The 14,429-nt window shown below is 41.3% G+C and overlaps 1 protein-coding gene across 1 annotated transcript in view; it reads left to right on the top strand.

The window, feature by feature from the left end:
- LOC144761711 (kinesin-like protein KIF28) overlaps window positions 1-14,429 on the top strand; it is a 982,011-nt gene that overhangs the window by 242,663 nt on the left and 724,919 nt on the right. Inside the window, exon 9 of the mRNA XM_078646973.1 lies at window positions 13,274-13,395. Within this exon, the coding sequence (XP_078503099.1) occupies window positions 13,274-13,395 (122 nt within the window). The remainder of the gene's footprint in view (window positions 1-13,273; window positions 13,396-14,429) is intronic.

Raw genomic sequence — 14,429 nt, 5'->3', positions numbered from 1 at the left:
TATAGCGGGATCTCGACCCGAAGGTATTGGAGCGCTTTACATGAGTACCAGTTACATTACACAAGGATGCATTCATTTTTTGGTAGGCACAGGGAGATTAAGTGATTTACCCAGAATCACAGGAAGCCAAGTCGTAGCCAAAACTCGAACCTGGTTCCTCAGTTCCAAAGTCTGCAGCTCTGACTGTTACGCCACATCCTCTTCCACTCAGGGGTCTAAATTAAGTAAAGCACCATTATTGCCTGTGTTTATATTCTGCCTAAAATCTGTGTTACTCTTCCGTGTAATCTGCATTTAATGGGGTGTGTGCTCTGTACATTTGTGTTGCCTGCTCAAGGGAGTGTCTTGAGAAGGAGAAGTGTGTGAGGGAGTTAGCCCGAGCCTACCTCTGACGACTTTAACACTTGAAGGCACAACACACATTCATCTCCATGTTCTTGTGACATATGTGCCCCGGCACCCTAAACCACAGTGCACGAAGGCTGCACTGCTCTTAGTTCTTGCTGCCGTATCAGTGTTTGGATGAGCACCATCATTCCTAAAGTACGCAGTTAAAGAAATGACTCTCCCAAAAAAGTTGGATTATGTTTTCTCCAGGCAGGCTGGTCTTCTCTAGGGGCTGTGCAGCAATCCATCCAGGAGGTGCATGCCTGTTCGTGGTACCACTACTTCCAGCGCTCCCTGGTGAAGGTTGTACCACGTGCAAGGTGATCGACTAGCAAGCAAGAGGCATCCTTTCCAACTTGAGCCAGTGGTTGCAGGTGGGTTCCCATGGCACCTAAGTTTCCTCAACAGACTCTGATCCAGATAAAAAGAGAGAAAATCACAAAAGAGGCAAAGAAGGAGTAAGGGAGAGATGGAAAAACAGTGACAAAGGGAGAAAGCTGGGATGAAAAAACGAACTAACCTTCATCAGTGAGATGAAGAAGTAGGGGATGTCTGGTGGTGGATATAAGAAACTGGAGGTAGAATCAAGACTAGGCAGAGCTGGTCAGTCAAATATTCTTTATTCTTTTTTTTTTAAACCATAAAAGAGGACATCAAAAGTTAAAACAAGAATCAGACAATAGATGACAAAATTCATGATGATGAAATTCATAGTCAGCAGTGTAAACTAAAAAATAAGATGGTATTTCATCACATAGCAGCAAATCACTAGTTTCCAAATGAGGGCAAAGATTAAAAGTTTGTGACAGTAATCATGCGTCAGTACACAAACAATAAAAATATAACTATTAAAACCAACGCTATATCCCCAGAAAACCATGCTATTAAAAGGTAATTCATTAGGGATCAAATAAAATCAAAAAAGCCATAAGACGTGACCGGAGCATGGTGTAGCGATAACAATAAATTAAGTAAAAAATACCATTTGTGAATAAAGAAAATCATTTCCCAACTAAGTTTTGCTAACCGACTGCTGTAGAAATATATCTATACACCATTAAACATGTGTATTTGCCATTTAAAAGCTGATGATGATACGAAGCCGGCCTACAATGTATTGGGGGGGGGGGGGGGAGGGGATGAAATCCCTCCTCGGTTTAGTGTAGAGTCGACAGAAGAACAAAAAGTGCAACATATTCTGAGTTGATTTAGAGTCACATGGCATGGTTCAAGTTCAGCATCAACATAAACTTTACAAGGATTAGAGACCGGGAAATATACAATGCTGAACCTAAATCTAATGAGGTAAAATATTTTCGTATGACAAAAGAAAAAAGAGAGATAGGGCTCTATACAGGGGAACGTACTAAAGGCAAATATTTCATAACTCTCTTTTTTCCAATCTCCAGATGCTCACTTGTCATCTTTAAAAAGATAACAGATCCCCTTTCAACTGTATTTTTGAAATCTTGGCAATTTTTTCAGGATTACAAAAACAATCCACAAACACCTCTGTCTCCAGCTGCCTTTCTCTGTTATGAAGCCATAGTAACTTCTGCATATGATCAGGCTAAAGCAATCCATTATTATTGCACGATTGAGGGCTGGCTCATCTTTTGCCCATACTAAGAGCCATAGCAAAGTTGGAGCAATTATTTAAAGGAGCCAGACCAAGTTCGTTGTGACGAAAAATAATTGGAAGACTACTTGGGACTGTTAGTAGTCATCTAAGGAAATTATTCTCCACAGTCTGAAGGCAAACAGATTGCAAAAGCCCCACACTCTGGAGCCATACAAGGTTACAGAGCACGAGCGAGCCTTATAGATGTTAAATATTGAATCAATAGGTCTGGATCATAATTTCTTTATAAACCTATACAAAGCCTCCAAATTTTGGTTGAAGCTGCTAACCCCTAGTTTCAACTAAATTATGCCAAGATCCTTTCTGGTCAAAGGGGATACCCAAGTATGAAAAAGTTGGAACAAAACACATCCTTTCATTATTAATAAAACATAATTCTAAAAGGGGGGAGTTGCCTACCACCACGGTATTAGACTTGGCCGTATTGGTCTTTAGACACAAATCAGACATAAAATCATTGAATCTAGTGACAAGTGTTTGCAGGCCCACACCAATTTAAGACATCAGCACACAATCATCGGCATAGTGTAACGCCAGAAGATTTCTGGTGCCTATCTTGGGAACATCAACATGCCCTTGGTTAATATAACTTTCCAAGTCATAAATATGAACACAGAATAAAAAGGGGCAAGCACGCACCCTTGGTTTACCCCATAGTTCATTTTAATAGGAGAGGTAAGTTCCCCATCTGCCCATACCTGACCCTCCCAGTCACATCCTGATGCATCTGTGCTAAGATATGGACTAGAGGTATGTCTATGCCCAGATCCAGCATTTCTTTCCATAGTTTCCCTCTCTCCACCCAGTCAAATTCCAATGTATGGTCCATAAAACCCAGATGGAGGGAACAGTTCTTGGCTATTGTGTACTTGCTTATGACCAAGTTGGGGTTGAGACACTGCTCAGCAGTTCCCAGGCCCCTTCTGAAGCCATACTGTATATCGGAAAACTTCCCACTTTCTGTTACCCGAGTCTCTAGGCAATCTAAAATGACCCTGCCCATCAATTTACATGTAAAATCAAATAACTAGATTGGGCAACAACACCTCGGGTCAGACCTGTCCCCTTTTTTAAAGATGGGTACTATGATCACGGTAGCCCATGATTTTGGGGGGCCCTGGGAAGCTATGCAGCTTAAAATATTAGTCAGCAGTGGGAGCAAAGGACAGGATTGGCCAGGAAAAGGTCAGCGGGGACTCCACCCGGGTAAGATGCCTTGTTCTTCATGGTTTGATTTTAGGCTTTTTTGACTTCCTCGAAAGTTGGAGGTGCCAGCTCTAGAGGCTCAGACCAATTTGATTGCCACTATATTTAAAAGTGCAATAGTGCTCACCCACATTGCTATATAAGCTAGAGTAATGTTGAACCCAATCATCAGGCATAATTGTGTCATCAATGCTAATATTGTGGGAACTTTGAAAGAAAGTTGAATTGAATGTTTTCCAAAACAGTCTAGGGTCTTTGTTGAGACTAGCTTCATGCAGTTGTTCCCATGCCTCTTATCGTATATCCATTTTATGTTTTAGGATAGCCTGTTTATATTCATTTCAAAGGTGTCTCACAGGTAAATTATCTCTAGTTTTTTTTGTCAATGCCTTAATGAGGCTGCTGTGAGATCGGGAGCCGTCACTGTTGAACCATTTGTGGAGCCTATGGCGTCTCGGTTTCCTATCCCCTTGTAATGCAACATTAATTGTCTCTGTCATTTTGGCAAAAGCCCTTAGCATCGACAGTGGATTTATTCTGCTTCCTAGACACTCCAAAATGTTTGCCTTATTTACAATCAAGATCTGCTGAAGAACAGAGTCCGGGTCCACCAAGATCCACTTACGCAGGAGGCCCTTATTTTTATTATGAGTTATGGAATGCAGTTTTGATTTCCCAGAAAAATGACCAATCTGAGTCTCAAAATTAATGGCTAAGGGGAAGTGATCGCTAGGACAGGCCTTTAAGATGGAAAATGCCGCTGAATGAGGTTTATAATATTCAGAAACGGCAATGAACTCAATAAGGTTACCTTGGCGTCTGCCCATATAGGAAACATGATCTGAACCCACTAGTTTAATAAGATCTATTGTTAAAAAAAGAGAAAATTTGGAATGTAAAGAGTTACAAATGTTCCCGCGAGGGTTATGCTCAAAATGACAGCCACCATCATTATTCCCACCTACCAGGCTGTATGCGGACTGCTTAGATAAAGGACATCATCTACAGTTAAAATCCCCCCCCCCCAAGAAGGATAACATCTGTATTAAGTTCCTATAAGTGTCTACTGAGTGATTTGTCTAGTGCTTCAGCAATATCAGTGTTTTACAGACAAAATTATTATGATAAAAATGAACAATGACCAATGTTACACTCTGTTCATATAAAATATGAATAAGTTGGAAATGCGGCGATTCAAGCTGCATCTTGCCAAAATTGTCCGCTAAAGTAATTGATAATAAAGTCAGTAAGACCCCCTTGAGGTGACTACCCAATGCTGAACCTGCCGGGGTATGAATGGAAATATAGCCTTCAATATGGACTATATCCCATGCCCAGGTTTCTTGGGGCATATGATACTATAATCTTTCACAAGTTTAAGCTAGGCCTCATTCCTTACCTTAACTAGTAAACCTGCAATGTTACAAAACAAGCCTCCCAAACAATAAAATTATTGCTGGTAGGTGCTCCCAAACTACTTGCATGGGCATCTACCCGGCAGTCAATGTGGAGCTTCTGAACTATGTTTGGGGGTTCATATTCTGACCCATTTCAAATATTAAAGTGTTTGAAGTTCCCACAGGCACTGCCATTGCTAAATCGAACATAGTTGGTTTTTCTGCATATACCGGGCCATTGATCACCGGCATATCAGTGCTACCTTCAGCGTCTATCATGACTAAATCACAATTACTATCCAATATAGTTCCCGGCCCCCATTGGTTTAGTCGGTCCACCAGTTCGAAGGGAGAAAATCGATTAGAGGTTGGAATATCTAAGTCCTGGTGCGCACTGTAATTAACATAACGTAACTTTGAATGTGCCTGTGTACTTGGTTTATAGAAATAGCCAAGGGGTACTGCCATGATGGAGCCCCTTGAATTTGTGAGCCTAGAAAGCCTTTCCGTAAGAGAGTGTACCAGGAGCATATTTGTAAAATTAATGACAACACAGTCACAGTTGAATTGTGAGCCCACCTATGATACTCACTCGACATTATTTATATCCCTAAATAAATCCTCACAGTTCAACCAATCTGTGGTTCCTGCTAACCAGTGCACAGTGGTATTTTTTAGTTGTAACACATCCTCTTCCTTATCAGGTGATAGGGGTGGAATTTTTTGAGGACTATAACCAATGGGGTTGCTTCCGATGGAAGGTGAAGAAATTTGTCTGGGTTTCCCCATTTTTCCGAATAACTTTTGCGAACTGGTTCATTGTTTCCAACAACGTTTCTCCCAGTTGAAATTGTTGATGATCCCCTACCGCCATCTGGAGTTTGGACTACATTTGCTCCAGTTTGAGATGGGCAAGACAAAATATTATTAGCCATGATGTTAGACTGATGGCCGGGTATGAGCTGATGATCTAACATGGCCAACCTCTGAGGGGGCAAAGAAGTATGCCGCATGGGCAAAGGCTCAGTGTCCGGTACCTTGCTAGTCTCACTAATTATGCTGGACAGATTTGAGCCAATCAAAATTTTCAAAGAGGTATCAATACTGTTGAAGATACTCAGTAAGGGATCGAGAAGTGTTTTCACAGTTGTTTCCATAGAGCTAACAAACTGAGCATAAGATAAAGTCTTGCTCTGACCATGGGTTCCTGATTCTACTCCCAAGTTAGTCTACCTTGCGCTCTTCCTTGCAAAGTTGCAGGATTTCTTTCCGTACTGCAGGTGGCATTAAGTCATTTTTGGCTTTGTTACAGGCTTTTGCCTTCTTCAGGGGGGGCCGGGGGCTAGGAGAAAATATCAGATTGAGGACTATGCGGGATATTAGTGGCAGACTCTGGATCACAGGAGTTTGGGTCTGCCATAGAGGGCGTGGGGCCAATCAAGGGCTGGATTTGTGGTAAACTGAGTGAGTCTACCAGGGGACTCATATGTAGTGGCCTCTTTGTAGCTCCAAGCCTCTCCCCAACACACGCAATCTCGTTATTAAGAGTCCCCATGGCCGTGGTGAGAAAGCTGGTGATAGTAGAAGTTAAGGGGCGGTTCTTGGTGGAGGGCATAACCGACGTTTGCTTTTCCATCCTCTTACCTTTTAGCCCAGACACCCCCAAGCGCGTCTCACACTGTGGGAGACTCACGCTGTTGAAGAGCACCTTCGGGCATGGAATGGCGTGGTCCTGTGCAGCGGCAACCGAGGGCGTTGCTGGGAGTTGTAGGCTCCTGACCCCCTCACCAGAGAACAAAGGTACCGGTCTCCCTGAGTTCGTATTCTGCACCCTGACCTTCGATAGTGCCAGCTGCTGACTTCTGAGCAAAACCTTGGGTCCCAGTACATATTCTTTTATACATGTTTGCACTAAATTCTGCGTTTAACTAACAAAAAAATGACTTCCCAGTGAGTTATTTTTTACCTAGACAAAAGACTGTGGTAGGGTTAATAATGCTGAAAACAGATTCTGTTTTGCTAAAACTGTTGTATATTCTGGAAGGATCACTACTCTAGGACTTGAGTTATATACCTTATTAGAATAATCTTGAATTGCAGTAACAATGTAATTTTCCTACAGTAAATACACACCCCTTATCTGTTATTTCAGTGTATTCTAAATTGTTATTTTGCATTTTTGTAGTAGTTTGTTGTTTTAATTTAACATGGCAGTCATAGTACCTCAACCTCTGACTTTTCTAAATGATGTGTGTGAGCTGCTGTTGCAATGGAAGCAATGTTGTTTGAATCATATTTGATTGGCATCGGGGAAGAGAAAGTACTGGGATGGAGGGTTGGAGAGTATATGAAAGTTTACCTGACTCATTGGAAAGTTAAGAGGGTAATGTGTTCTTCTTTGTTTCAATGCTTGTATATTTGGAAAAAAGTGAGCCAAATCAACACATCTAAAAACACAAGTATTTGTAGGGATAGTGGATTAGGGAATGCAATATTAATACAGTACTATTTGGGCCTGGTGCCACTGACCATTCTAATCAGGACCCTGTTGCCTTCAAGGTAACTTTACACGTGACTGTAGGTTTTGTAGTAAAATATAGCAATATTAGGTGCTCAGAGGAGTTCTGACAACTTTTTAGCCTGGTGCCACTGAGCCTGCTGCCCCATTTAAATCATGACCATGTTGTCTGCTAGGTAACTGAACGTGTGACTGCCTGTTTAGTAGTAAAATATAGCAATAATCAGCCACGGCTCGTGTAGGGCGTTCCACCGGGCGGTGACGTGGGGCAGGGTGGGGGGGGGGTGTAAAATACGGGAAACGAATGATTACAGGTAAGTAACGTAAAAAATAAATAAAACAAATGTTGTTGCGTGCGCTGCATCGCATTTGGCGATACAGCGCGGGCAACGAAATTCATTTTTTTTATTCATTACGTTACTTACCTGTAATCGTCCGTTTCCTGTATTTTACACCCCCCCACCCTGACCCTCCCCCGCCCCACGTCACCGCCCGGTGGAACACCCTACACGAGCCGTGGCTGGAAATAATAGGTGTTTAGTGGGGTGTCTAGAGCTTTTGGTCCTGGTGTCACTGCACCTGCTGCACCACTGAAATGATGACCCTGTTTACTGCAAGGTAACTGCACTTGTGACTGTCTGTTTAGTTTAAAATTTTAGCAATAATCTGAGTTTAATAGGGTCCCTAGAGCTGTTGGCCCTGGTGCCACTGCACCTGCTGCACCATTCAAATACGGTCCCTTTTAACTGAAAGGTAACTGCAATTGTGACTGCCTGTTTAGTAGTCAAATATAGCAATATTATGTGTTTAGGGGAGTTCTGACAACTTTTGGGCCTGTGCTACTGCAGATGTTGCACCATTGAAATCATGACCCTGTTGTCTGGACGGTAACTGCACTTGTGGCTGCTTGTTTAGTAGTACAATATAGCAAAGCTTTTGTATATTAGCTTTATTTTGAATGTGCAATGTTTATTACAACATTTAGAATTTGATTGCAATGACCAAATAGGTTAAGTTGGAAAACTCAAGCCGATAATGCCTATGAAGTGCAAAGAAAGGTTGAGGCATTAATAGAAAATGCCAGAAACTTTCTAAGGCTAAAGCGTCTGCTTTACACAACTAAACAATAAAAAGCAAGCGTTCCAGCATACTGTTAGAAGCTGTCTGTCTGCCTTTTCCGTGGGAAAAGATCTTATCTTGACAGCGAATGGGTCTTAAACAGTGTGAACAGTTTTAGTAGAAGTAAATTTTTTTTTTTTAAATCTATATTTGGAAAGCACGAACTACTCACCCTTATGGGTATCGTAAAGGCGTGCAGCCAGGGCAAGTTATCAAAAAAAAAGTTCCACACAAAAGCAAATGAACACAGTAATTCATCCCTGGGAACTTATAAGAACCCCCTTTTAAGATATATGAAATATAAGAGATTTCATAAGCACAGCGCAAATGCTGTTCAAGCGCAACCTGAAAAGGACCAGAAAGAACTGGTTCCCATGAAATAATAGCTGCATGTCAAGATTCATTTGCATACCCAGGATTCAAGGGGCTTGGTTCACATACTGGCACTCCTTTCAATTGTCATGTTTGGGCCAAAATGACGTATTTGAAACACGTGAGGGGGAAAAGGCATACAGACTGTTGCCTCTTAATGGCTTGAGTTTGGGTGAGCGATTTCTTTTGTCTTAGTTATTTACCATCCCAGGTAGGTTGCAAAAGGAGTAGTGGGTAGTGTTGCTACTCAGGGTGATTTTTAAGGGAAGTTTTTCTGAAAGCAGGGATACCTGAAATTTTGATCCCAAATAACAGTGTGCAACTGACGCCAGTGAAACATCCAATTATAGTGTAGTATTGCCCAACAGTTAACAAGTTGGTCAAATGAATCAGCCATATGATAAAATAATGTTTGCTCACACATAATGGGGTAGCTGGAAAGATAGCCATACAGCAGCTGTAACAGTGGTGTCTTTGTTTGTTTCCCTAAAAATTGGATAGCGTGAGATGTGTGAGCATGTTTTTGTGGGGTTGACAGAGAACAAATCATGGAGTGTGTGAGAAAAAAACATGACAACTATGTGGGATGATTTGTCTGCTCCAAAGGGGTGGAAGTAATGAATTGGTCTGTGGGTGACCCAGGGAGGGCAGCCCAGGTCTAGCTAAATAATGGTGAATTTGATAACATTTGCGGGTGAACTTCTTCTGCAAACACTATTCAATGAGCAGCAAGGCAGCCCACGAGCCCCTCATATGTATCTTGGCGGTGCTGTACATTTCCAGAGGGTAGATAACAGATTTTATTTTAAAGCTGATCAGAGCAAAATCATATTTAGTGTGAAACTCTACTCTGGTACCAGGCCCTTTGGCCATTGGACAGGAGATTGATAGAGCGCCATGTTATTCTAAAAGTTGTAGGGGTGCATTATAATCACCAGTAGTCAGCACCTGCATATTTAGAGGACCATGTTAATGTGTGATTATTAGAAATGTAGTACTAGGCAGAGAATGTTGCAACATGTAGTAGAGTGCTTATATTATTTGAAGACTAATGTAGTGCTTTAACCGATAATATGCCTTAAGTAATGCTGGAATTATTGCTTTGTGTTTAAAATGGTGCATTAGGAATAGACGTGCCATATTAGAAGTTGCACGTGTAAGCTGCTTATTAATGAAAACATGTGATGCTCTAACATGAGAAGGAAAATGCCTTAGAAATATCATGAAATGTAATGCTTTGGAATGATTACTGTAATGCTTAGGTTGTAGTACTAGAAATGCATTTAAACATGTAAATGCCTGAGACATGAAAAAGCCAGCAGAGGCCTAACTGTATTTTCCTAGCTAAGCTAACAATGTAGACCTGAAATGTGTATTTTCTTTGGGAAAAGGTTCCTGTTCGCAGTTGAATTTCAGATTGTAACTTGGAGTGTGTGCAAGGTTGTTTCTCATGCATTTCTGTTGCAGGTTCAAGGACAAGAAGCTTGTTAGGCAGAATAATCCATTGTTTAGGAGTTAGGTTGGTAGGAGTGAGAATGAAGGGAGTGGATCGGAATGTAGAGATGCTAAATTTGGCGGAGAAGGTGCCTGGGACCAAAGGACACAGCAACGGTTTCTGGATGAAGTTGGAGTCTTGCTGGAAAAACCCTGGGTGAGGCACCTGCCCAGAGGGGTGTGTTCAGGCCATGTTTTCTGTCTTTGGGATTTTGTATTAGGGACAGCACCCCGAGGGTGGAGAGCAGACTTTAGAGCAGATCTCGAGGCAGAATGTAGACTTGGAGAACATTTGGGGGAAAACCAGGCAGGAGAGGGGTGTAGGAAGGAGCATGTTAGAACGAGCTCTGTAGCTTAGGCTACTTACTCCTGGAAAAGGAGTGTACGTCTTAGGAAGTCTTCACTGCTGACACCTTTTTCCTCTTGCTTGGGAGGGATGCAAGTAGGGATGTCACCTTAGAGTTAGTGTAGGGACAGACTAACCTTTTTTTCTTTTTTGTTAAATGCAGCCTTTTCTTTCTTTTTGTTAAATGCAGTCAAGACTTTAAGCAGGAACTGTAATTGTATGTCTAATGCGTGTTGAGCTTACGCTTATTTTTATCTTGAGTCGCCTGAGACTCTTGCAGAGGATCATGTTTGTAATAGTGCCGGTTTATTTTCTCAACCTCTTACTGAGGTGCTTGTATATTCAGTTATTTTTGGCTTTGTAATAAATCTTTTACATTTTACTTCGTAGTCAGTGGTCCTTTGAATTGGGATGGATTTGGTCGTTGAAAAATTGTCATAAGTATGAAATTAGTGATCTTCCCTTTACTCTTCTTAGCAGACAAAAAGATTCAGTCTACCGCGAATCCTAAGGATTGGTAAGATAAAATCTAGTTAAGAATTCGGCCTTACCAGTGTCATGTCTCATGCTTTCCAAGACAGCCAGATTGTGGTGGTAATAGTGTCTTCTTTCTTTATCTTTTTCTCACCAAATTCTTTTGTCAAATCTCCTATTGCACATCAAATGTAATTCTCACAATTATTTATGCTGCCTATTTGTCAGTAGTACTTCTTTCTTCGTGGAGACTTTTACCGGGCACCTTTTGCCAAATCTGTTTCATGTGTCTTTTTTAAAGTGCCGTTTTTCAAATAAGCCTTTTGGAATGGTCAGACTTCCTCCAATCAAACAGTGTTCACCTGGAGCCAGCTCGCCCAAAATCTCATAATCCTTCGGATCATCTGCAGTTCCACCAAGCCATTAAAGTCTTGCTCTACAAACAATAGGTTGTTGTTCTGTCTGTCACACTTAGCCCGTGAAACTGCCTGGTGGTGAATAATATGCTTCATAGAAACTAAATACCATATTAGGTATCAGAAATGCAAATAAAATGGTGGATTACATGTAACCTGCAATCCTTCTTATATGTAGAATTTAAAAGAAAATCAGCTTGGAATACAGCTCACCCGACCAAGCAGTTATTGCTTTTGTTAGTATCAGCATCACCCACCCCGATTAAGTTAACCTGCAAGCAGTGACAGTGGGTTACCTGGAAAATTCATAACACTGCCCAGTCTGCCATCACAACACTACTTTGCAACTCTTCAGATATGCGTATGTGTATATGCTACTTCAGTGGTGGTTGGCTGAAGCCACTTTTTTAAACCCTTCGCTGCGGGGAAAATCCCGCCACTGTGGGAGGGGGGGGGGGCGGGGCTGGGCGTGGCGCTCCCGTACTAAGGATGGCTCCCAGCCGTCATAAATCACGGTGGGCGTGTGCTCATGACGGCCGGGAGCCGTCATGAGCACACGCCCACTGATTAATTCCCCCGTACAGGCGGGGAATTAATACCGCCTGGGCGGAGCGGCAACGTTCGGATGTCTCTCGGCCATCATGAGCACACGCCTACTGTGACTCATGTCGGCCGGGAGCCGTCATGAGCACCCAAGGTGTTAAGCAAGACATTCATGACATTCCATGAGACCCAAGGTACTGTTGAGACAGGTACTGGTCAGGGTTCACAGTACAGTAACTGGGCTAAAGCTACTAAGAGCTTCTGGAGCTCAGTCCATGAGGTCCTTCGATGGTCTACCCCTGGGGTCACTGGTGGGGTAGGACTCTCTCCATATTATATGTAGCTCTCTCCAAGTGTGAGACATCGCTTGAAGAAGGACTTCACAGAAGAGATCCTGTACGAGGAATAAGGCATACATGTCACCATCTCGAGTCAGGCCATCTTCACAAGTGCACAATTTAATGTGTTTGACTGCATTTACATGACTGAGCCATGATGCATAAGAAGTATCCAGTGCAATGTTTTCTAATCAACCGTTTTGTGAGATTCAGTTTCATCCATTTTGGCCTGGGTCTTCCCTGGGCCCTTGGATACGTAAATACTGCCTTATTGACATGTACAGACTGGGCAGACACTAGGACGGACAATGCCACGTCACCCACAGGTGTGTCCGCTGGTTGTTATCTTCTAGGCCATAGGGGAAAAAGATTAAGAAGAAAATGTCGGCATTAGCATTATTTGTAATTGAAAGATTATCTGTCTTGGATGAATGGCTGAAGTGGCAGTACTATATTTATTCAAGCCCAAAACAGGTTACAAGGTGAGTGGATACTTGTCTGATTCGAGAATGGAAGTTTACGACCTTCTCTGCCCACCTGATGCTACACAGAATCATGAGTTACCCATTGACGTCCTGGTTTTTTTGTTCTTCAGCAGTTGTATATTCTTGATTTTGTGTTGATTTGAAATTGGTGCCCTCTGACACCTTGGTGTGGCACACTGGCCTCTACAACATTACAGAAGGTAACTCAAAACACTGAACTACGTAGACATGTAAACACCTTGGTAGCCTTTCCTAATCAGTTACTCTAACAGTTCCACAACACTTGATTTCAAGTTTCAACTTTTATTTTCATTGTTGTACTTGATTGTGTTCTTTTATGGAAAAATTTAAAAAAGGACTTTAAGCTTTATACTGGGTTTATTTAATGCCAAAGTTTGCAACTCCCCTCGTATTTAGCAATCGATACATCTCCGTTGAGAGACGTCCTTTCTTACAAAAACAATTGCAATATGAGTTTGTTGTTCGATCCCTTTGGCCATGGCAATCCCCTCACGCCAAGATCTGTCTATTTCCAGAGGAACTGCGGCGTCTGCTTACTGAAAATGAACTGCGCATACAAGCCATTCAGATAACATGGGAACACCAGCTGGAAGAGGCGAGGAGGGAGTGGGAGCAGCAGTATGCTGCCATTACACAGGTAATGATGGTGAACACCTCACTCACCCTAAACTTTGATGAATGCTGCACAGCTTAGTCAGTGAAATTACACATTATAATTGAACAGAAAATAAGCATGTCATTACTTTTTCTAGATGTGTTCTTGTAGACTGATGAAGAGATTGCCTAATCTGTAAAAGTTAGCTCTTATGATGTGTGTATATTGCACTGCACATTTCTAAATTTGATCAAAAAGAAATAGTTTTTCAACCTCTAATACATATTTTCTCACCTTAGGCGGTCTAAACGGTTCCAGTAGGAACTATTTTCATGTTGCCCGTCTCTGCTCTTATTCTGTTTGTTGACATTAATGAATGCCAGATGGCTAGAGTTGTTGTTGCATCTAATGTTTAATTCTCAAATATTCCAAAGCAGCATATAATTGCATTTCTCTCAATTACATTATTGATTGAATTCTGAAATATAAGGCTGCTAGTGTGGTTATGTACCATCCTCAAAGACATTTGAACTCCTGCCTTGTTATGAAGGCTACAACTCTTTCACAGACTCCTCACACCAGCTCCCTCACCTCCTCCACCTAGCACCAGGTCATCCAGCTCCAGATAAAAATACTGCCAGACTCCATCCCAGCTTACCTCAACAGAGTACGGATCACTGACAAAATATTGAGTGACTAAATATCGTGTTCCCAAAATATCGGAACATAAATATCGACATCCTGTCTTCATCATGGTAAGTACTAAAATATCGAAGTAAAAAATATCGTTTTTTTATGTATAAAAAAATAATGTAAAATAAATTAAATATACATACATAAAATGTAATATATATTTACTTAATAATAATTAATAAATAATTATTGTAATACATTATAAAATGTTAGAAATATATTAAAAAGTATAGATACATATATATATATACACCTGTAACATAAAATAAATATATATATAATAAATTAAAATATTACATTATTTATTAATTTTTAAAAATACATTTTACACTACATTAAGTGCAACAGTAGGGAAAGTGTTGGATAGCGGAGGTGAATAAATT

The sequence above is a fragment of the Lissotriton helveticus genome, chromosome 6, assembly GCF_964261635.1.
Source record: "Lissotriton helveticus chromosome 6, aLisHel1.1, whole genome shotgun sequence".
NCBI classification, from domain to species: domain Eukaryota; kingdom Metazoa; phylum Chordata; class Amphibia; order Caudata; family Salamandridae; genus Lissotriton; species Lissotriton helveticus.
This window is presented reverse-complemented; position numbering and strand designations above follow the sequence as displayed.